Source organism: Biomphalaria glabrata, chromosome 8, assembly GCF_947242115.1.
Source record: "Biomphalaria glabrata chromosome 8, xgBioGlab47.1, whole genome shotgun sequence".
NCBI lineage: Eukaryota > Metazoa > Mollusca > Gastropoda > Planorbidae > Biomphalaria > Biomphalaria glabrata.
Window position 1 is genome coordinate 29,430,034 of NC_074718.1, and position 25,306 is coordinate 29,455,339.

Sequence of the window (25,306 nt, forward strand, 5' to 3'; positions counted from 1 at the left end):
GGTTTTTTAATTGTATTGTTTGTTTGGGGGGGAAAAGGATGTTATCGGGGTTTGTGTGTTGGGAAGAACGGTAGCTCTTTTTTCACAACGTGGCCCGTTCTCCCTATGTACCAACGTTGCGAGGCGATTAGTAGCACATTTTTCGATGCCAGGCCTAATGCCCTTTACCTGGCCAGCGGAGCCTGTTAGGGTCTGCTCAGACCCGCTTTTCTTTGTAATTTTACTCGACATTGGTATGGGTTCCTTCATGGGGGGGGAGGGGGGGAGAGATCTGGGTTGCCCCTTAGAGCGAGCAGTGAAAAACAGTCCAGACATGAACATTGAACTATGAATCGATCGAAAGATCAGTTAATTCAACCACTCGCTCGTATGGGCAGGGTTTAATCGACAAAAGTGGAGTGAGGCAGGAGACCTTTTTTTTAAAGCCACCAGTTTAGGGCCCGCAAATTTTGATGGCTTGACCCTCCACTAGTCTCCAGGGCGGAGGCTGATCAGTTCAGCATTAGCTAAAGACACAAATCCCTACACCATACGAGCGTGCAGGGGTTATGTCGATCAGAGCTTAGCATTACCCAGACCTCACCAGCAGAACTCTGCACCAGGAGAGCATGAGAGCCTGCTAGAAAAGTTGGGGCTCCCGAAACGTTAGCCTTTTTCAGACCACCCTGAGAGCAAAGGGTGGACTTACTCCAGTTACCAGGGGACACCACGAGGAGGTCGCCGGGCACTGTCATTTTCAATTGCCATTTGTAACAATGTATTTCATCATGCTCAAATGAAGGCTTATATTGCCTTGTCATTGTTTAGTGTCTAGAAAATCAATCAAAACCATTCTGCTTGTGCCCCCGATTTCCATTACATTAAAACAAAAATCCAACAAAAAAAAAACACACACCAACGAAATATGTTTCTGTAGCTCTGGGTTTATTTTCTGGAATGTCTCTTTGACAAACATTCAAGACTTTCTGTTAAAATATGTAAGTAAGACTCAATCACAAGAACACATTTCTTGATTCCACTTGGAATCACTAAAAGGAAGACTTGAAACTGACTGACACAAAATCAACACTTGGTACTGGATGCATATCAGAATATAATTAAAATAAGAAAAACAAAATTATTAGACTATTTGAGATAATCAAAATCTGTCAAAATAATAATAATTGAAATGCCCAAAAACAAAGCAATTTCAGTTCTTTTGTTGTTGTTTTTTTAATGGAAAATTTTAGGAACATACTTCATACTGACATACTAAAACAAAATGGTTTGATATTTTTCAATACAATAAAGCTTTAGCAACATTAAAGGAACAACACACACTCTATTCAAAAGACAATGTTTTGTCATTTTCTTATTTTAATTTTGAAAAATTCATTATATTTAAAATGTCAGTCCAAACAAAAGAAAATTAAAAGAGAAGTGATAATAACTATTTCCTGTTCCTTTGCTTCCACCACGTAGTCCATTTCTAACCATCTGCTTTTTAACTACCGTATTATTATTTTTAACCCTTCCTCTTTAAAACTTTTTTTTTTCTCTACAATTTCTTTGGTTACTCCCTCCTTTCACCCATCCAAAATGTGTGGAATCACCAGGGAAACAAGGTTATCAAGAACTGGACTAGTCAACTATAAACAGTCCAATGGATGACAACATTTTTTTGATACTGTTGCTCTGATTCTTTCTGCATGTTTACCCATTCACTCTAAGAAGAACACTCTCAAATACTCAAACATGATGTCATGAGTTTGACAAGATTATATTCAGTCCTAATAAACTCAACTAACTGGTTACAAATTCTATGCTGCATATACATGTCACATACTGAAAGTGCACAATTAATCATTTCTAAAAGTTCAATGAAATAAGTTTTGAGAAACAAAAAGTTCTTGCCGGAGGAGAAAAATACATAACCAAAAAAAATGACATTTTTCCAAGTGTGCTACTCATGAAAGGCAAACACCACAGCAGTTTTAGTTCAATAGCTCAAGTTTGGTGTCACTGGAAATACAAAACATGTATAAAGGCCAAGTCTTATTTTAAAGTATTAGTATTGCACTCAAAGTTGTAGACTGTTGGACTTTATTGTTTGTCAAAGTCTTAAAACATGATGATAATGGTATGACAATACATAAAATTATTTTGTGAAATAAATATGCTTATTTCACTAGTTGAATTCATCAAATAGGTTATACAAGTATTCTACAAGAAGGAAACTTTTTTGTTTACTTTATGTAAGTATATAACTAAAATGTGCTGTGCAATGATACAATTCAATGCTTTGAAACATTTGTAATGAAACAGACAAAATAATGTACTACAGACAACATAAATATTCTATGATATAACAAATTACTAGTCTCTGGAAACTAACACTAAGAAACTAATAACAGACAAAACAGAAACATTAAGTCTATAAAATTGAAATAACGCTATAGATCTGTATAACAGCCAATAAAGGTAGAAGCTTATAAAGCTTAGTTTTAATACTAAAATGAGTCAACATTAGTTTCTGATAGCAACCACTCAACATCAATCACCAATATCATCTTTAGTAGAACTATCCTTGCTTACCAAACCTTCTAAGTTACAAATGAGTCAACATTAGTTTCTGATAGCAACCACTCAACATCAATCACCAATATCATCTTTAGTAGAACTATCCTTGCTTACCAAACCTTCTAAGTTACAAATGAGTCAACATTAGTTTCTGATAGCAACCACTCAACATCAATCACCAATATCATCTTTAGTAGAACTATCCTTGCTTACCAAGCTTTCTAAGTTACAAATGGAATTAAAAATATCAAAATGTAGGTATGGCATCCATATTTCACCAAAACTGAACATCACAGCATAAGGAAAACATAAACAATATATTTGGTGTCAAATGTAAGCATAAGGACACTACACTTAGTTATTCTATTGGTAAGGGGATGGCTATAAACCAAGTTGTGATCACATCTTCACAATGTGTATTTAAATCATCTACAAGTATACACTTTTTTTTTTATACAAGAACAACAAACAAAAAAAACTATCAACAAAGCTAAAAACTATTTTCCCTTGACTTTGGCCAGCAAAGTTGCATTCTCTTTCTTCATTTGTTGCAAGTCTACTGAAATCTTTTCCAAGTTACTCAATACTTTTTTGTTGCTTTCAATTTCAACCTGAAGAGGAAGAATCACACATTAAAATGTTGGTATTGGCACTTTTTTTTTTTAAACTACTAAAGATTTTTGGCTTTAATAACTCAATAAATTGTTTGCATCAATATTTACTAACACACAGATTTCAGAACCAAAATAAAGTAAGTGCCAAATACTTTTATATGAAAGGGATGTGGGTGTAAAGTGAAGAAGCACACAGCGGTAACTATTGCATTCCAAGTGTTCATGATTTGACATGGTTTTCTACAATGTACAAATAGTATTAGTAACAACACTCATTGCGTGATCAGTCTATGGAGGAAACGTTGAAGAACTAGACTTTACCTTCCTTGTAGATCTCTAGCTGCTAAAGTTATAATTTTGTTAGATAACTTAAAATGGCACTTTACTAAAGGTATGTACCGTTTCCATTTCAGTTAATCAATAAATCTTTTTTTAATAGGCAATTACCTGTTCCTCTAAATCTTTAATTTCTCTCATCACAACACCAGTGTCTTCCACTGTACTAATTAACTGCTCAAAGTTCTGTGAATAACAAAATAAAATAAAAACAAGGTTACAAAGACAGCTTGTGTGGAAACACAAACTCAAAATCGGCCCCCGAAGTGGCCCACCTAGGCAGGTAAAAAGGCAACTTTCAATATTTTCAGAAAGAATATCAGAATGAAATTCTATCAAAGACAAATGACAGAGAAGAATGGAGAAAGAAGGTTGACAGATCTTGTGTGGTGCCCCAACCATCCAGCAGACCAAGAGATAGGTGAAAGTGAGGTGAAGTTAGATGTGAACCTGGCCAAACTGATGTCATATAATGATTATCTAATTGATCTAATTGTTTTGTAAAATGTCAATCTCTTATTTAAAGTCTCATGAATATAATATTTTCGTAAAAAAAAACTTTTAGTTAGCTCTTTCTCTCTGTAATTATTTTCTTCGTTCCAATAGTATTATTTATTTTGCTCATTTGTATTTCACTATCATGTTATGATTAAACCTCAATGACTTTTTGTTTGATATCAGAAAATGGTATATTTGGTATTGAATTATAGGGAAATGCATGCTCTTTTTATATAACATAGATTATACTTTCCAAAACCAAAGTTAATTTAATTTAATGGGGTCAAATCAACGATGGTATCGTTAATTAGGAAAGAAAGAGTTAATTGCCCTAACATAAACTACAAAAATTTGTCAATAATTTTCAAATATGTTCACAACTCAAATTAAAGTTTATAAATCCTATATTCTGTATGGTATGTCAGGAATCAACATTGGTATCATCATTTAGGAGAGAAAGAGTTAAGTGTTCCATGGCTATGGTGCAGCACTCATGAAAAACTAAATTTGTTCTCTTTAAAAAACAAAATTATCATTTTTTTATAGTAAATGTAGTAGTTAGTATGGCAGAACTTACTTAAATTAGCAATACAATTGTAAAAAAAAATATTTTTTTTACAAAAAATCTAAATCCATATGTATAAATGTGTTAAAAATATGATAAATAGTTGTCTCCCTTACTAAATAGCCTCCTATTTAATGAATGATGTAATGAGTATCTGTGAGGGACATTGAGAGCTAGACAGTTATTAGTTATAACTTCCCAAAATTTCTATTAAAATAGAATATAAAAAATAGCCTGGAAACCAATTACTAATTGAATTTATCATAAATGTCAACATTAAAAAGAACAACATTCTTAAGAGTTTTAATTAATTCTGTGAATCCAAGTTAACATTCACTTTTACATGCAGCAATGTATGTATCTACAAATATCATACTGAACATCACATTGCATTATACTTGTAGCTCACAATTCCACCTTCAATATGAAACATTTCACAGTATATCATAAGGTACAAATGTCATAAATGTGACAAAGTCTAACAAGTTACCTCATGAAGTGCAGCCAAAAATCTGTAAGCCTTTTTCACTGCTTCATCCTTTTTGGCATCCTAAACAAAAAATAATGTGGGTTTAAGAAACTGTAAGTCAAAAAGAAGAAAATTGTTCATAACAACCAAGAAATTAAAAACAATTAAAACAAACACACCCCAAAAAGTGTTGCTTTGATTAACTCTTTAAAGTCTATTTACAAACTAAATAAATATTAGTTATGACAAAAAAAAAACAACTAAACATAACTAAGAAGTTATGAAAATAAACTTCTGGCCTTACTCTAAAGATCAATTCATCAGTGACTGTAAAAGTTCTATCTAGTTTCCCTGTTAAAGAGTTGATCTCTTTCTGTATACTCTTCGTATCGACCAAAATCTATGAAAAGTGAAAATTATGTATTTAGGACAAATTATAAATAGAAGCATTATATATATATATATATAATATATATATGTATCCTTTTCATTACATTGGGTCAAGGTCATACTTGTAAAAATCATTATTACCTTATCAATTTCCTGTTTCTGTTTTTTTATGTTTGCAACAATTTCTAAAATTTTTCTAGTGTATGCTGACCTGTTCACATCTTTAGTCATGCGTTCATATTCAGAAACCTTCACAAGGATTAGAAAATAATTTTTGTTTAGTACATCCTAAGTATTAATTTACACAAATAAATCTTCAATATATTGAAATTTTTCACTTACTAATTGTTTATGGAGTTCCTCTTTTCGACGAGCATCATCTGCTACTTCCTTCATTTTATTTCTGAATAATTTTATTTCTTCCAGCTTTTTCTCTGCCTCTGACTAAAATATTTAAAATTTTGGTAAGATCTAAATCTAATTTTGTTTACATCAGTAAGGAAAATATATTACATAAAGTATTTTATTTTTAAGTGACTAAAGACTTAAATAATTAATTAATTGAATCTTATTTAACATTTTTTTTTAAAGTTAAATTGACTTTTCATTAATTACTATATAAATGACATTAGGTTACAAAGAATACCAAAATTATGTTCATGTCTCATGGTATTTTTTTGATTTATCAAAAATTTCTATGCCATGCGTGAAATACTAAACTAAGTCTTCTCATGTTTGATGGTCTTTCTGTGATTTCATGTGTGTTTATTTGGCAGTCTACACTATAAATAAAACTAATTGAAAGTAACATTCACTAACCTCTCTCTTAGAATTCAGTTGGCTGAGCTCATTGTACTGTTGTATCAATGGGTCCCTGTGTGCCTCCCACTGTTTAGATAGATTGATGAGTCGCTGTGAGCTGGTCTCCACAAGTTGCTGCCAACAAACATTAAATGCATGTTAGCAACGATTTCACTGAACTTAGATGCTTTCATAAAGTAAACACGTGTTATTGAAGGATATTTGTTCTATCCAATCCTTAGAATATTAAAGGAGGAAAAATAGCAGCTTTCAAGATCTATTTTTATTACAATGTTTACAGTTTTATTTAAAACCTATCCAATGCATATAAAATTACAAAGTACTAGATAATTATTTTTTGTCTATTTGTAGATTTTTAAAGTTTAATACAGCAAAATGATTTTAAAAATCATACTTAAAAAAAATATTTTTTTCTAAAAGTATTATAATTGAATGTCTTCAACTAAAAAGATTGTATGTATGTCTTAAAACATAAAAATGACAAATTCAATCACTTCAATAACTATCAAAATGCATTTATGTTCATGTTGATATTTGTTCATTATTTCATAAAACTAATAATAAATCAACTTGACTAAATGTGAAACTACAGACTTGAAGATCTACTTTACTGAACTCATAGCAACTATTTGACTATATTGGTAAAACATTTTTATCAGTGTTTAACAGAATGATTTTACACCAAATCACACACCTGTATTTTTTTTTATATTTCATGTTCAAAAATGATAAAGCCCTTTTCCTATTGATTTTCAGCCCAACTGCTTCAATTCAAAATCTTATGTATGTCTCTATTACAGACATGATCTTTAAAAAGCTTGACTATAGTGTGTTTTTTTTCCTTTTTGGGACTTAAAAACAAACAAAAAAGTAACATAGTTAATATGTGTAGTGTAACTGAGTTCATTTTCTGCGTGCGTTCAGCGTGTCTGAAGGTCATGGCCATTGTGTGTGTTTCATGTCCAGTGTGTGTGTGTGTATAGACTGCATCAGTGGTATGCTAGACGTGCTGGTTTCATTCACTGTTTACTGTAGTCTAATTTTGTCGAATAAAGCCATGTTATTGGTATTCTAGTCGTTATCATTTCATTACAATTTATTCGACAAAATTATGTATCTGGATTAGTGTTGTATTCCTTAATTTACAATGGATAAATTACTCAGACCGAAAGAGTTGGACATTGATCCTAATGCTCCTCTGGCCTCAGAAAAATGGACTCACTGGTATGACACATTTCAGAATTTTCTTTCATCCATCAAGGATATAAACGAAGACTTTAAACTAAAGTTGTTGAAGAATCACATATCTGCTACGGTTTATATGCTCATCAGTGATGTATCGTCCTATTCGATGGCCATAGTCACACTCAAGACTACTTATATTAAGGTAAAGAATGACATTTTTGCTAGACATTTGGTTGCCACATCCAACACTATTAGACAGCGGTTACTGGAAAAGACATCTCTTACTCTACAAACGCTTTTGACGAAGCTAGAGTGTTAGAAACAGCCACAACGCATGCTCAGGCTTACAATTCAACGAACGAAATCTCCTGTGGGGCAATGAAAACACCAATTAGCTCCCATCTAGAAACATACATTTCTAACGAAGACCAGGAATTAAATGCCATTAAGTCGCTATGCTACTTTTGTGGTAGGAGGAGACTCTCTAGGACTGAATGCCCTGCTCGAAATGCATTATGTCATCAGTGCGGTAAAAAGGGACACTTCCAAACTGTTTGTAAATCAAGTAAAACAACAGCCAACAAAGCTGACAGCAAAATATCACTGACCAGTGCGATAACTCCATGTACCTTGTCATCAACGCATTTCTCTGGGCTTACACAGTCTACGGCCCAAGTGAACGTCAACGGGTTGCTGTTGCAAGCTCTCATAGACACTGGCAGCTGTGAAAGTTACATATCAGAAGCCATCGTCAAGAGAAATAAATGGCCAGTACATCCGTCTACAAACAGAATATTCATGGCCACTACACATCTTTCTGAAAAGACATTAGGACATACATTTGCCGATGTCCAGTACAAGGGAGAACACTACAAAAAGGTCAAACTTTCTCTACTTGCTGGATTGTGCTCGGATGTAATCCTTGGTGTAGACTTTATAAGTCTTCATAAGGAATTGACCATACCGTACGGAGGAAAACGCAATCCTCTACACATCTGTGGTCTTAAAGCAGCACGAGTCGAAACACCGAGCCTATTCAGTAATCTAACTTCGAACTGCAGACCAGTGGCTACTAAGTCCCGAAAGCACTCAATAGGTGATAACTAATTTATTGAGTCCGAAGTTAGAAAACTCCTCTCGGACAAAATCATTGAACCTTCAAAGTCTCCCTGGAGAGCACAGGTGCTTGTGACAACAAACGAGAGACATAAAAGAAGGATGGTCATTGATTATATTCAAACAATAAATCGCTTCACCTTATTGGATGCATACCCAATGCCACGAGTCGATGAACTGGTAGAACGGATATCCAACTATTCCGTTTTTAGTACTCTAGACCTCAAAAGTGCCTATCATCAAATACCAATCAAGACTGAGGAAAGGCCGTTTACTGCATTTGAGGCATGTGGCAAACTCTACCAGTTCTGTTGCATCCCTTTCGGTGTTACCAACGGAGTTGCATGCTTTCAGAGAACAATAAATCAAATTATTGAGAATGAAAAGTTGCAGGACACCTTTGCATACGTGGACAATGTAACGGTATGTGGTCATGATCAAGAGTCGCACGATGAGAATATGCAAAGATTTCTAGATGCTTCTAGAAAGTATGGGATCACATTTAATGAAGACAAAAGTACGATAGCCAATGACAAAGTTTGCCTATTGGGATATGAAATTTCTAAAGGCCTTCTCAAGCCAGACCCTGAAAGATTCCAGGCTTTAAGAAACCTTCCTCCCCCTCATGATATGCGCTCACAAAAACGGATCGTGGGCATGTTGGCGTACTACTCACAGTGGATCCCAAATTTTTCTAACAAAATAAATGTTTTGGCAAATAACATGTCGTTCCCTCTTTCAGAAACAGTAAAGACAGCCCTTAGCGAATTAAAGCAGGAGCTGGAGAAAGCTGCATCTTCACCATCGACTATACTCGACCTCTGACGGTTGAAGCAGACGCTTCGGATGTTGCAATAGCTGCCACCCTCAACCAGGATGGCCGCCCCGTGGCGTTCTTTTCAAGAACACTCTCTAAAAGTGAAAGGCGGCACTCAGCTATAGAAAAAGAAGCTTATGCCATTGTAGAATCTTTAAGGAAATGGCACCACTACTTAGGAAATCGCTTTACCCTTGTCACGGATCAACGCTCTGTGGCCTTCATGTACGACAAACAGAGCAAAGGGAAAATAAAGAATGAGAAAATTCAAAGGTGGAGACTGGAACTGAGCTGTTTCCACTACGATGTCTTGTATAGACCAGGCAAACACAATGTAGCGGCTGATACGTTTTCTAGAAATGGGTGTGTGTCAGCTATGAGTCGAAATGAATTGAAACTGCTCCATGACTCTCTGTGTCATCCGGGAGTAACAAGACTATGGCATTTAGTGCGAGCGAAAAACTTACCTTTCTCTTGTGAAGATGTCAGGCTGGTTGTCAACCAGTGCAGAATCTGTGCCGAAGTGAAACCCAGATATTCCAGTAATTCTAATGGAACTCTAATTAAGGCGATGCAGCCTTTCCAGAGACTAAGTATGGACTTCAAAGGACCGCTCCCTTCTACATCTCGGAACACATACCTGCTAACCATAGTTGACGAATTTTCAAGATTCCCGTTTGCATACGCCTGTTCTGATATGTCAGCTTCAACAGTAATCAGATGTCTAGAGAATTTATTTGGACTATTCGGAATGCCTGACTATGTACACTCTGATAGAGGTACCTCATTCATGTCAAGAGAGGTGCAGGAATTTTTACACGAGAGAGGGGTGGCCACAAGCAGGACGACCCCTTATAATCCCAGAGGGAACTCTCAAGTAGAAAGGCTAAACGGGTCATTATGGAAAGCTATAACTCTTGCCTTAAAAACTCAAGGACTCCCGGTTTCCAAATGGGAGCAGGCGTTAAACCAAGCCCTGCACTCTCTTCGTTCTCTGCTCTGTACCGCTACAAACGAGACACCTCACGAGAGAATATTCAAGTTCTATCGCAGGTCTACCTTCGGCAAATCACTCCCGACATGGTTAGCTCAACCAGGAAAAGTGTTGTTAAAAAAGGGAGTCCGTGCATCAAAATATGACGATGGTACAATAGCTGTGGACTTAATTACATGCAACCCACAGTATGCCATTGTAAGACTTCCTGATGGAAGAGAAGAAACAGTGTCATTGCGACATTTGGCCCCAGCTCCAAGAGAGGGACAATCAGAGGTGTATCAAAATATGGAACATGAAGACTTTGAGCCAGAGACAAACCCTATAACACAGATGCAGGTGCCTACTGACCATGTGACTATAGAACCAATGACTGCTCCTAACACACATGTACAACAAGGGGAAAATGGACTTCAAGAAGAAGTAAATACAGGGGCTGAGTCTCCTGTTAGAGAGCCGCCGATGTCACCAACTCCAAGCGACGGCAGTATTGGTCCTGGTAGATATAACCTAAGACCAAGAACGAGCAGACCTAATTATAAGGTCTAACATTTATTTAATTATTTTTCCATATCACAAGTTCTAACTCAGTATCTGTAGGCTTAATATGACACACTTTGAACTTATCATTTTAAAGTGTATAGCTTTTCTAGTTAGGCTTTTGTATTGTATTACTTATTACATTATTATTCAAGACAACTGGCCATATTATTTGTATGCATAATATGACACTTAGGGACTGATAATTTATAGTGTATAACGTGTTTGTTTATAGTTATACAATGCTTTTCAATAGAGTAACTCTAAGTATTCATTCTGTAGGAATACTAAGGCCTCTTATATCGATGTCCTTCACTATTATTTACATGTTTATGTTCCTATAACTTTTAGGCGGGGTGATTGTAGTGTAACTGAGTTGATTTTCTGCGTGCGTTCAGCGTGTCTGAAGGTCATGGCCGTTGTGTGTGTTTCATGTCCAGTGTGTGTGTGTGTATAGACTGCATCAGTGGTATGCTAGACGTGCTGGTTTCATTCACTGTTTACTGTAGTCTAATTTTGTCGAATAAAGCCATGTTATTGGTATTCTAGTCGTTTTCATTTCATTACAATATGTCATTAGTTAAGAACTACATAATATAAGCTATTAACCGCCTCAAATTTAGTGACCTGTGACCATAACTTTAGAGCAATGTGCTTTAAGTATTTATTGAATATTTCAGTTACATCATTGATATGTTTATTAACTGAGAGAATAAAAAAAGAGAACTAAACTTGGCCCTATATTGAAATAATTGGTAAATTGGTTGCTAAATTACAAAGACACATAGTGGCAGGCTGATGCAAGTCTCATCCATGTGTTGCTAAATTACAAAGACACATAGTGGCAGGCTGATGCAAGTCTCATCCATGTGTTGCTAAATTACAAAGACACATAGTGGCAGGCTGATGCAAGTCTCATCCATGTGTTGCTAAATTACAAAGACACATAGTGGCAGGCTGATGCAAGTCTCATCCATGTGTTGCTAAATTACAAAGACACATAGTGGCAGGCTGATGCAAGTCTCATCCATGTGTTGCTAAATTACAAAGACACATAGTGGCAGGCTGATGCAAGTCTCATCCATGTGTTGCTAAATTACAAAGACACATAGTGGCAGGCTGATGCAAGTCTCATCCGTGTGTTGCTAAATTACAAAGACACATAGTGGCAGGCTGATGCAAGTCTCATCCGTGTGTTGCTAAATTACAAAGACACATAGTGGCAGACTGATGCAAGTCTCATCCGTGTGTTGCTAAATTACAAAGACACATAGTGGCAGGCTGATGCAAGTCTCATCCGTGTGTTGCTAAATTACAAAGACACATAGTGGCAGGCTGATGCAAGTCTCATCCGTGTGTTGCTAAATTACAAAGACACATAGTGGCAGGCTGATGCAAGTCTCATCCGTGTGTTGCTAAATTACAAAGACACATAGTGGCAGGCTGATGCAAGTCTCATCCATGTGTTGCTAAATTACAAAGACACATAGTGGCAGGCTGATGCAAGTCTCATCCGTGTGTTGCTAAATTACAAAGACACATAGTGGCTGGCTGATGCAAGTCTCATCCATGTGTTGCTAAATTACAAAGACACATAGTGGCAGACTGATGCAAGTCTCATCCGTGTGTTGCTAAATTACAAAGACACATAGTGGCAGGCTGATGCAAGTCTCATCCGTGTGTTGCTAAATTACAAAGACACATAGTGGCAGGCTGATGCAAGTCTCATCCGTGTGTTGCTAAATTACAAAGACACATAGTGGCAGGCTGATGCAAGTCTCATCCGTGTGTTGCTAAATTACAAAGACACATAGTGGCAGGCTGATGCAAGTCTCATCCATGTGTTGCTAAATTAAGTTTGTATAACAACCTATTTTGAATCTTAGGACACCAAAGAATAGAGCTTATTTCTATTTTTAGAAGCTAAGATGAAAAAAAATTTTTCAAACTCTTGAAAACTTAGATTTCTGCAATAAGAACCAGTAATTTTAAAACAGCATTGAAGTAATTGATGCCCATTTGGTCTACATACTGAGCATAAAGCAAATTTGAAGACACACAAAGTGTAAGGAAACAAACAAAAAAATCATCTAACAATGTCCTGAGGATGACACAGTAGAAATATCGATTTTTTATTTCATAAAGAAAAAAAAAGGTGAGGAGAATTTGCGACAAAATTTTGAAAATAACAAAATATTAGAACATCAGCCAACATCAAACCTAATAAAGCATCTGGACCTGATGGTATTCCAGCTAGATTACTCAAAGAACTAAGCAATGAGCTAGCACCAGTGTTCAAAATACTTTTTCAGGCATCTCTTTACCAGGACAGAGTACTAAGGGACTGGAAAGAAGCTAATGTCACCCCCCCCCCCACCCCATTTAAAAAGGGAGAAAAATCTGACCCAGGAAACTACAGACCAGTATCAATTACCAGCATCACATGTAAAATCCTAGAACGTATAATATGTAGCAACATCATAAACCACTTAGACAAATATAATGTCCTTACTCCATACCAACATGGCTTTAGGAAATATAGATCATGTGAAACACAACTAATAGGACTAATTGAAGATTTTTCAAAAGGTTTAGATAATAGTGAGCAAATAGATGCTATCTTACAAGATTTTTCCAAGGCTTTTGACAAAGTTCACCACCATAGTTTGCTTAAAAAACTAAAATATTTCGGCATTAATGGTCCATTGCATCAGTGGATTAAAGATTTTCTGATAGGGAGAGAACAAACTGTAATAATAAATGGCTCAAAATCAAAATCAATACAGAAGACTCAAAAGTAAAGTAGCAATTATACATAAAACACTGAACCATAATCTTCAAATACAAAAACAAAATAAATTTAATAAAATACTCTAAAAGACACAAAGATAAAGGCACATTCCTCGTCCCATATGCTAGGACAAATTTGTACTAATACTCCTTCTTCCCTAGTGCTACTAGAGCATGGAATGGGTTGCCTGAGCTAGCAAGGAAAACCAGTGACTTGGCAGAATTTAAGTCATTGGTTAATATGCATGACTGAATGCATGACGCATAGGACGTAATCATCTTCTTTTTTGAAGTAACATCTGTATTATATAAGATAAGATAAGAATACTGGTACTTAAAAAAAAAGAGCTGTAAGAATAAGTAGGAAATGAATATCTCCTTAAAAAAAGGGCAGACCGGGTCCGGGAGGAGATGAAATGTAAACAATAAACACTGACCTATATATATTTTATTTTGCACTCGCACTATTAATAAATAATAAAAATCTGCGATTTTTTTTTTGTGTCGGAATTCAGACTTGGCGGAACAAAAAATCGTGAATGCGGAACGGCAGAACATGTAAGCTTTTCTGATGCTTTTGCGGGACGGTTCCGCATAATGCGGGACTGTAGGCATGTCTGCACTACCAATCCTGCTTCAATATTGTAGAAGGAGTAGTGCGCAACATAAAATCTAACTAAATCATATCCTGTTCTCCACCAGCGAATATTAGAAATCAGGACTGTTTGGGAAGGCTGCCTAATTGTTTGAACAATCTCAATGGTTCCTTGGTTCAGGATAGCTGCCTTCAGGAAAGTGCGCACTGAACTGTCATTTCAATGGTCTCGTGGTTCAGTAGTGTTATATTACTGGGATGATGCTTTAAGACAGTAATACTGTGAGTCTATTAAAAGCGATTGAACTAACTGCACAAGAGAATATTTATAAAAAAAAAAAGTGTTGAGAGGTAAACAACTCCTGTTACATTAGATCTTTTACAAGTTGTAGATATTGTTTAAGGAGGCACCGTGGCTGAGCGGTAAAGTGCTAGGCTTTTGAACCGGGCGCTTCTGAGTTCACCCAGCTCTAATGGGAATAGGCGGGGAAAAGAAAAGGTAGCTCGTTGTGTTGGCCACATAACACTCTTGTTAACTATGGGCCACAAAAACAGATGACCTTAACATCATCTTCCATATAGATCGCAAGGTCTGAAAGAGGAACATAGATATTGTTTAAGAAAAGACTTCTCTAATACCTGCAACTTTTCAATATTTGCTTCTGCTTCAGGTAATAAATCCAACGTTCTTTTTTTCACTTTGTACGCTGCATTCTTTTCTTCAATACTTTTTTTCTGGGAAGCCATTTCTTCTTCCATTTCCTGCCGGCCTGTGGAGAACTTCTTCACTTCGAGTTCAAGCTTTTCCAAGCCAGCTGTTATACTTGACAGTTCTGTTCTCAAACTGTCAACCTCTTCTTTTCTCTTTTTCTCTAGCTCCTAGAGCAAAAAAAGAGATGGATACCAGTTACATGAATAATTATTTAAGTTAACAGATCTTTATTTTTGCATTTTATATCAACATTAATACAATTAATGATTAATTAAGAGACCTAAAGGTATTTCTCTCTATTTCTGCCTCTATCTCACTTCTTTGAAGTTATCATCAACAAAACCTTGTACAAACCTATCTCAAATGTAAGCATTACACAGTTTAGCACTCTTGATAGCTATTTCAACACTCTCAAAGTCAATGTTAGCCAGCAATCATAAAGTAGAGAGGCTCAACCAATGGATATCAGGAAGCACAGGCAGAAGAATTTACTGAGAAATTACAATGCCAAATAAACTGGACAGTATCAATTTCTTCCCCTGCAAAGAGCATTCTTTCAACTAAGAACAAGACACACATCTTTACATTTTCCCCTTAACATAATAAACCTCACCCATCCCTCTGTAGACACACCCTAAACAGCCCATCACGGCACTGCAGAACAATTGAAAAAAAAAAAAATTTTTTCCTTGGCACTGACTGCAAAAAAAATTACAGTTCCCCAGCTTAAAGCTTAACTAGAAGAAGAATCACTCGATGGACATACATTTATTTACAAAAAAAAATTTTAAAATCTAAAAAATAATACAATGTCTAGGATAATCATTAGACATTTTAAAAAAAAAATAAAAATGCATTGTTAAAATCTTCATACTAATTTAACACACTCTCACCTCTTCTGTATCTTTATCTTTTTCTGGAACAGCTGGGCCAATTTGTGACATTGTTTTTTCCTCATCCTAATTGTAAAACACAAAACTATATAAAAGATATCATAGCTGCTTAATAAATAATGCTTATAAACGAAATAACTGTAACTTAGTATAATGTGCCTTTTATGACTTGTTTGTGGTACGTGGCATACAAAGCAATTAACCCATTAGCTCCTTCTACAGTTGGAAACATTTTCCCTTTTTTATCCTTAACCATTGTAGAATGTTTCTAAAATCCACTATTCAATATACTTGCTTTAAACTTTTTAAAAAGATTTCTTCTAGTCTCATTGCAAGCGTGATTGCAAATCATTTATAATCAATTTAAAAAACATATAAAAAATGTTGAGGTATATCATCAGACCATATAACATTTAAGTGATGACGATCATAAGCTGCTTTTTGTGAGCTCTAGCCCCATGACAATATCAATTATGAAATTAGATTAATAGCATTTTTAAGGAAGTTCCTCAAGAAGAATGTCAGCATTACAGAACAGGTTACTAAACCTGAACTGTTTCATTGCATAGTAAGTCATCCTTAATAACAACAAGTCATGGAGTCTGAGGGCAAAAGATTTTCATTCATGTGAACTTTTTTAAAATTGTTTTCTGAACAAATTACATAATCCATTAAAAAAAATAAAATAAATGGAAACTACTTTGTACCTTAGCATACTGTAGTTTCTCAGTGTGAGCAAAGCGAGAACCTTTTGTCTTGACATTACCAGTTTTGTTCTGAGTCTCGATGTTTGTGAGTATTTGATTTAGGTCACTTATAGCAGTCTGGCTGTCAATCTTTTCCTGCAGCTGACTGTCCTGTTGTAATCTGTCTTTGATCATTTTCAATAGCTTCTCATACTTTCTCTTTTTGAACTCCTGCAAAATAAAATCAAAGAACTAATTCATAGCTTCTATAGATCAGAAGTACCTTAAACAAGAAAGATGATTTATTATACTTATGCATAATCATAAAAGAATCCATGCTTAACTATTGAATCTGTTAGAGATTCTACTATGGCTTCTAGATACTTATATATACTAGAATTATCCACAGGCTATGTCTGTTGATTTGTTAGCTATACTACGTGCATTTCTCCATAGCTAATAAGCTTACTTTCCAAAATAACCCACCTGTTGAGACAACCTGGAGGCTAGCCCAATCTGATTCCATTCGTTCTCCCAGTCTTGACTTACAGCTACTTCTAGACTGTTGGCTTCCATGATAGAAGGTGCCAAGTCTCGATGGAGGTTTGTTTGATTGGTGACATAAGGCAAATGTTTGATGTAATATGATCTGAGCTCTGAATGCATTGAAGAATAACAATTTTTGAAACATGGCATTATGTAATCATTTTATCCTAGCATTTATTTATAATTTACAGGTAACTTCCAAAAAGAACAATGTCAGATTTATATAATTTTGTATTATATTTCAAGCATAATAATTAAAGATTTTAATTTTGTCTTCTATGCTAGTTTGGGTCACTGGTGCTATGCTTGAATAGCATTCATTCTATTAAGATAGTTTTCTGCATTGCATTTATGATTTAATGTAATAACTACTTTGCATTTTGTTGGGGTTTTTTAGTCCTAAATTATTTTGTAAGAGAAGTGATTTACATTTCAAATTCTTTTAATAATTCTCTATTTAAGGTTTGTACTTCATATAAGCTTTTCATGACTTCATTTGCTGAAGGATCACAAACAGAAGTCACATATTCTAATAATGACCTGGCTAAATATTCAGTACAATATTTTTTTTTTGCGACATAGGACTGAAGAGTGAAAAAATGGTGTAAGAAGCTATGACTTTGAAGGAACTGGGTTTAAAATCTGACCCACTTTGGACTTAGGTGGAAGTTCTTCATCTTCTACTCCCTCTTAACCCCCAATGGAAAAGTAAGGGGGAAAGTTGGAGTCATTGGTGCACCACTATGAATCCTTTACCTCCAAATGTTATTCCTCTGGCCCTTTTCAAACTCATCTTATTTAAGAAAAAAATAAATTAGGTATTACAAAAAAATATTTGCAATTTGTTTTTTTTATTAACACTGATATAAAAACAAATTCAGTATTAGATACAACAACTATTTTGTAAAGCTTATAAAGTTTAAACTTGTAAAAAAAAGTTGTAAAAATAGAATCTAGCCACAAGCATAAACTTTACCTTTAGGAACTTTGTTAGAGATATTTCCTATTGATTTAGGTATAAAAACAGGACAGCTATGATAGTGCTGAAGACAGCAGGCACCCTAAATTAGAACAAATAAAATATTTCTAATGAATCATTAAAACATTATATAAATTTAGTAAGAAGTTTTAAAACAATTCACAATAATTTAGCTAAATGTGTCTATGGTGGATAATACATAAAAATTAACTTTTCTGTGTCTATTTTCTTTCAGAAATGTATTTTATTAAACTCACAATGTATCATTGACTTAGCTTGTAACTTTCTAATGTTCCTTAAGTTTTTATCACATGTTTAAAAAAAAATTAATAAATAATTAAGCAATTAGAAAACTGATAGACATTGCTTTATAAAGCAAAATAGAAAGAAAACAAAGCCAACAAAAAATAATACAGACTTCTATCTGCCATCCAGGTGGCTTTGAACGAGTGCGAACTCCTTTATCTTTTAAAAAGGATGGAAGCCATGCCATGGAGAGTTGAGTGTTTATTTCTGTGGATATGGCTCGCTGTAATAACACAGAAGCACCTGAAGTTGAAGAGGTTAAAACAATTCTTTCTAAAAAATTAATTGAATTTGAACATAAAGAAGGTTGTACATAGAAGTTAAACATGTACCAAATCTACAAGTGTGGAAGTCCTCATACACCTTAAAGACACCAAATGCTTAGTTACTATTTATCACCATAAAGTAATGATTGAAGATATAAACTTGACACCTGAGAAAGGAGTGCTCAGTTAATACAATTATAAAAATAAAAACTACAAATACAAAAAATGTTGTACCAATGGGTTCATCAGCAGCTTGAGAAGATTCTTTAGGTAGTTTCTCCACTAGAAACATGAAAATCTTTCTGATCTCAGTTTCATTAGAATAGAGAAATGTCTGGTAGCCCAAATCTCCTCCTTTATAGCCAAGATCCTGAAGTAAACATTGAGGAAAAGAATTATTAATTTGTTACGTTTGTGCCATATTGTGATCAATGAAATTAAATCAATGAGTGAAATTAATTGTTGTCTAGATGAAAATTGCACTTAAAAATTATTATTGATTTAGGCATCTGTATGCATTATTTTATATGACTTAGTAGTTGACAGTCAGCAAATAGTAGTCATAGGAATTTTGAAATAAAAGTTAAAAATACACGTTAGTCATTAAAGCTATTAGTTCTATATTTTTCTCCTACAGCTGTTGCCATGTTACCCAGCAGAGCTATATAGACTGCTAAAAATCAAATTGCATAGTAACACTGAGATATGAACCAACTACCTGCCTATTCAAATAACTACCTGTATTTAATAAGCACTACATAATCAGTATGAAGTCCTCCCAATATCAAGATCAACTAAAATTATATTTGTTGAAATTAATATGCTTGGTTGACTCTAACAAAATTATTTCTATTCATCAGATCTGAATAAGGGATTATGATAATTGGAAAAGATAAATCCTTACTTTTGAAATTATGATATTTACTGTGTGTGAAATTGATAATAGAAATTACTATTTGAATATCTGTAATATATGTTCATTAGTGTGAAAAAAAAAAAGGTTTCCTTACTAGTATGTCTGTTATATTTCTAGATGACAATTCATTATAATCTATATATATAATTCTCTTCGTCGCTCAAGAGTTTGGACAAGAAGAAGTAAAAGAAAGATCACTCTCTTATTTCTGCAATTTTTTTTTGAATTTTCAAAAGATTTTAATAATTTCCAGATATTTCCATGACATTTTCGTATATTTTGCAATTTCAGGAGATTTCAAGAAGCAGGAATTCTGTTATAAGTTATAAAATGGTTTAATTTAATAATTTACACCTAGAATTAGCGAGGGTCCTTTGAAAGTGCGGGGCACACTGCAGTCAAATAGGAGCCTAAGGTTGGCGCTGCAAAATAACGGTGTATGCTACGCCGTGGGTTGACTAGTATTAATTAATTTACAACTTCCTTTAAATATTTTACAAACCTGTACATGATTGGCAAGGCTAGCACCAAGCCTAAATCGCGCTGACATGCCAGGGGGAAGGCTAGAGGGCAAGTCGATGTCTCCAAGAATAACCTTGAGACATTGTACAACAGTTGCAATAATGAGTTCAGTACCAAACTGACGCAAACTTTGGATGTCATCTTCAACATCGCTAAAAGAAAAAAAATATCATAGTAACAAAATCCTTTTCACAATTTCAACATTTTTCAAATGAATACTTTCATCAAAAATATATCAATAACAAATAAGTATTGCAGTTATGAGAAAATATAGTATATTAGTAATCAGAGTTTGAGTTAAAAACTTTTGTCTACATTTAACAAAAATTATACTCCATTTTCTAATCCTTTTCTATATCTTCCTCTTTCAACAGGCATTTTCACAATTCCACATTCACACTATGCTGCACACGTAACATTCCAAGACTGATTATCTTTCTGTGCGATCCATCTGAAAGTGTCGAATAGGTCTCCTCTCTCTGAAATACTCAGCAGAATTTTAGGAAACGTTTATGATTGTTGCTGCTACATCGTTATTACTAACCAAATAGTAAGTCACATGCATACTTCTTTGAGGAGAGACCTTCTTAAGTTTTATGCTTCTTTTCTTGTGTTTCTGAACCTTGTCAATGGCAGGATATTGAGTTGACATTCTGTCCCTCAATAAACAGAACTTCTGCACGGAGTATTGTCAAGATGTTGTGCACAAAATGCAGCCACAATTCAACACAACGGTTTTCAAGAAACTTTTGATTACGGTGGGGCACTTTTCTTGTGAAAAGAAATATGATTTCAATCAGGATATAATTTGAATAGTCTCTCCACCACATGGATCCAGAATTAACCACTTGGTCTTTCCATCTATATAGACAGAATTCTGCAACATTCTAAATTGATGAATTTCCTTTTTTTTTTTAAAGATTTCCAGCAAAAAGTAGTACAAAGAACTGTATCAGCAGGGGAAACAATTTCACTTTATTTTGGGCTCGAAACATCTGTGAACGCTGTCAAAAACTGGGCATCACTAACATGCTTCTATACTTGGTTCATTATACAGATGCCAAACCTTTAGTAACGACTGCTTCACATTTGATTAAAAACTATTATTGTGGAAAACTGTACAATAGACAGAAGTAACTATACTGGCTGCGAATTAATCTAGATCTAACTATTAAGTACTTAAATGTTGGATAAGTACCTTAGTTGAGACTTACTTCATCAGAAAAGATTTTAAAATAAAAGCTTGATATGGATGGACTTTTTTATGGAAGCAGGGTATTAGAATATTAGATGTTTAGCAGACATTTTATTTTATGAAAAGCGTGACAGACAGTCCAAAGCGGAACTGTCACGCTTAAGACACTTAAGTGATGATGTCTGGTCAGCTTACTAGATCTAGTAATTTAGTTTACTAGTGTTTTTGTAGTCTGTTGCTGTTGCTGATTTAGTGTTAGTAGTAAATTATTAAGTAGTAGATGAGTAGATCTACTAAATTTAAATCTAGTCTAGATCTTCTTAAATCTTATCTTATATAATACAGACGTTACTTTCAGAAAAGTAGTATCATTCTAGCGTCTATATAGTAGATTCTAGATCTAAATTAGTCTAGGACTAAATTTTAATCTATATGTAGATATTAGATCTAACTAAGTCTATGTCACTCTATGAATATGTGACAATGTCTATATATAATATGCTATTTGTTTGATTTATTTTTTATTATTTTATATGTCACTCTATGAATATGTGACAATGTCTATATATAATATGCTATTTGTTTGATTTATTTTTTATTATTTTATAAAATTAAAATTTATTTAGATTATTGTTACGAATCTCACTATCCAGGCTGACTGCAAACTGCACCATACTCCACCAACTTAAAGAGCTTGACAACTCAGGGCTCCAAAGTAACATAACACTTTAATAGTTGAATAAATAACAGCCAATACTGTACAATTGGCAACACGTACACTGTACAAATATCTCTCCGATAACACAGTACCGCGGTATCAACTCTTGCACTGGCCTCTGTCTCATTTCGGGCTTGCACTGGGTTCAACAGTTCAGGACTGACTTCATACACTAGGCTTGTTGTGTCAGACTCGATCACAGACCAAGATCAAGACGCCGTTTGTCTCAACTGTACTTGACAGTACTCCGCACTGAACCGTCGTAATGCTCCGTACAGAACCTCACCCTTGAACTGTGCTGTAGTCGACCAGACTATATTGAACCAGGCTGTAGTGGACCTTCTGTCGTGAACCCCGTCTTGACCGCGACACCTCCGCTCTTTATATAGGGTCCCTGCTGGCCTTCCAGAACCGGACGGAACATCGCTCGACGTTTCTAGCTTCGTCACATGACTACATCCCTCGTGACGCTCCTGAACTCTGTTCACGACGGCAATCCTTCCTGAACCGTCATGTTGACACTCGACTCGGCTGACCGTCGTAACTCGTCACGGTTGACTGCTCGTCTTGGCCTGGGGCGATTTGCGTTGGCTGACTACACACACACCACTACCTCCCTCTGTGCCACCACCAGGTTTATAACATTATTATTTATTTCTTATTATCTAATAAACTATCATAGTATCATTATTTAAAATTATTATAAAATGTCTATGATTATATGATTATGATACTCTAAGTCGACTAAGTCGTCTAAATCTATGAGTATGACTATCATTACTATCAATCATACTCTAAGACTAGGTCTATGATGTGACTCACTATGACAATGACAGTTAGTATGTTATGCAGATCTTGATCTAGTAGACTAGACACTAGTATCTAGAATTCTAGATCTAAGTCGACTATGACTAAGTAAAGTAAGTAGATCTCTATCACTCTATGATTTCCAGATAAGAGATTTTTATTTGTATTTATAAATATTTATAATAAATTTAATTTTTAAATTATATTTACAAAATTTTTCTAAATATAATTTACTTTACTCTTTTAGACTCTTTAGATAAAAAAAAATTTATATAGATCTAGATCTAATTATTAAAAATTATACTAGGGTCTAGATCTAATTATAGATAAAATAGAATTAATAGATAGTGTAAAGGATGGTTGTCGGCCACCCTGGTTTCGTCTCGCATATCGGACACCTCGATGTATTATTATTAAATCTTCTTTATTTGAATGTTTACTACCCAACTTCCGCATAAATATTGCGCATGGACTATTTTGTCACACTTCCGACACGTACAGCTCCCTTTTATATTGAGAGAAAGTAATTTTATCTGGGGTCAAAGTAGACTACTGTAAAACTTAGCTTTTTTTCTCCCAAGGGGAAGAACGAGATAGGGTCTGGAGCTAAGATGATTTTTAAGCCCCTAGATGCATTACCCAATTAAAACCCAGATATAATGCTTCTAAATAGGCACTAGAAACAGATAAATTGTACAACCCAGACTCTCCTTTCCCACTTAACATGTAAATAGGGGGTGGCCAACAAGTTTTACCATTCTGAATAAGAAAACATATCGTCATATGACGCTAGTCATCAAAGGGAAATAACTTGACACAGTACTTATGGGCAAATAAACAAATTGTTTTTTTGTTTTTTTTTAAACATTTACAAGAATAATTTTGTTGTTTGTTAAAATAATATAGTAGAAAATGTATATTTAAGTTATGTATGTGTTCTTGTGTGTGTTTGTTACATGTTTCACAAAAAAAAAATTCGTAACATATTTATAAAAAAAAAGTTAATGTGGTGTATGCAAAACGTATAACCATTTATTTTAAACCATTTAATATGCAACAAATATGTACAAATGTTATAGCACTTAGGTGCACAAATGTACACAATAATAAATTGGCATCAATGGGCAGCTGGAAAAAAAAAAAGTCACAATAGCAATATCATTGTAGACCTCGAGCCTACAATTATTGATCGACCAGGTACGCTAAATGGCCATTGTGTGAAACATCAACATTCTAAGAGATTGTCAAAATCAAAAGAGAGTATACTACATGAAGTCTCTCCCCCCCCCCTCCCCTTTTTCCACGTCTCTTAAGCATACCATTACTCGCTCTAAAAAAAAAAAAAAAAAAAGCAGGTGAGAGAGAGAGCAGGAGACTAGCAATTATCTGACTGGTACCATAAAGGCTAAGGTGAGACAGGCACGCACTGCGCTAGTGGAGCTGTGCTACGGGGAAGTGCCCCGTAGGTAGACTAGAGAGAATACTCTTCCTCTTCTCCCCCCCAACAGAGGCGATTTTTTCCCCTAGCGCGACCAGCTAAGCTAGGCCCAAAGTAGTGGCCGTGGTGTGACGTCAGTTACAAGCCGAGAATGAAAGCGTGGAGCGTGGGAAAAGTGATAATATGGCTTGTGTCGTTGCGCTAATGTACAGAATAATAAAATTAAGGATGAAATGTCTTAATAATAACATGTTTAATATATAGAAGACATCTATTTCCTTTGAAGTATCCGATAAATCTCCAAACCGGCCAACAACTTTTACAGAGACAAAAATCATGACGAAAACTTTTACGCATCAGAAAACCCAACCTACCCCTCTTCACATCAGATCTAATTTAAACTATGCGTAGTGATACATTACAAAATTATTGAAATAGCTCAAAAGGATGACGAATTCATTGACACCATCAGTTTATTCATAGGTTAGACCATTACGGAGTTATGAATTTTGAAACTTAAAAATGGCCGGAGAATGGCTTAGCGTGTCCGACAACCATCCTTTACTCTAGATTTATCATAGATTGAAGATTCTTTCTAATGACAGTAATTTGAGTAATCTGACTAATCTGAGTAATGATGTCTAATCTAATTCTAAATCTAAGATTAATTGTATTCTATTCAGTATTCTAAGATTCTAGATCTTCAGGCGTAAACAAATACCATATCTTTGTATACTTCAAATATATCTAAATAATATATTTATTTATTTTTACAATGGAATCGTTTAAATACCATCCTATTGATCGTAGAGAATGAACAATAATACGATCCACCTCCTCCATTTTTTCATAAACTTCCCTTCAGTCATGTGACTTTGTATATTTACAGAACAACTTTATCGGTACGTAATAGTGCTCAGTATAGGGAGCATTCTATGTTTACTTTTATAAGCTATATTATTTCTGCATCACTTTCTTTAAAATAATTATTATAACTATTTAAGAAAATAGTATCTCGTTTTATTTTTTGTA

At 34.5% G+C, this 25,306-nt stretch overlaps 1 protein-coding gene across 1 annotated transcript; it reads right to left on the reverse strand.

The window, feature by feature from the left end:
- Positions 1-903: 903 nt before the first annotated feature.
- LOC106070180 (coiled-coil domain-containing protein 22 homolog) lies at positions 904-25,163 on the reverse strand. The gene is made up of 16 exons (XM_056038117.1): positions 25,068-25,163; positions 20,097-20,268; positions 18,913-19,048; positions 18,525-18,655; positions 18,104-18,188; positions 17,068-17,237; positions 16,603-16,812; positions 15,896-15,961; positions 14,930-15,169; positions 6,251-6,367; positions 5,774-5,875; positions 5,573-5,680; positions 5,346-5,441; positions 5,063-5,122; positions 3,621-3,695; positions 904-3,170 (listed from the first exon to the last, which is right to left on the reverse strand). Exons 1-16 carry the CDS (start codon positions 25,115-25,117, stop codon positions 3,057-3,059), a joined length of 1,932 nt encoding a protein of 643 aa, XP_055894092.1. The 5' UTR covers positions 25,118-25,163; the 3' UTR covers positions 904-3,056.
- Between the last annotated feature and the right edge of the window lie 143 nt (positions 25,164-25,306).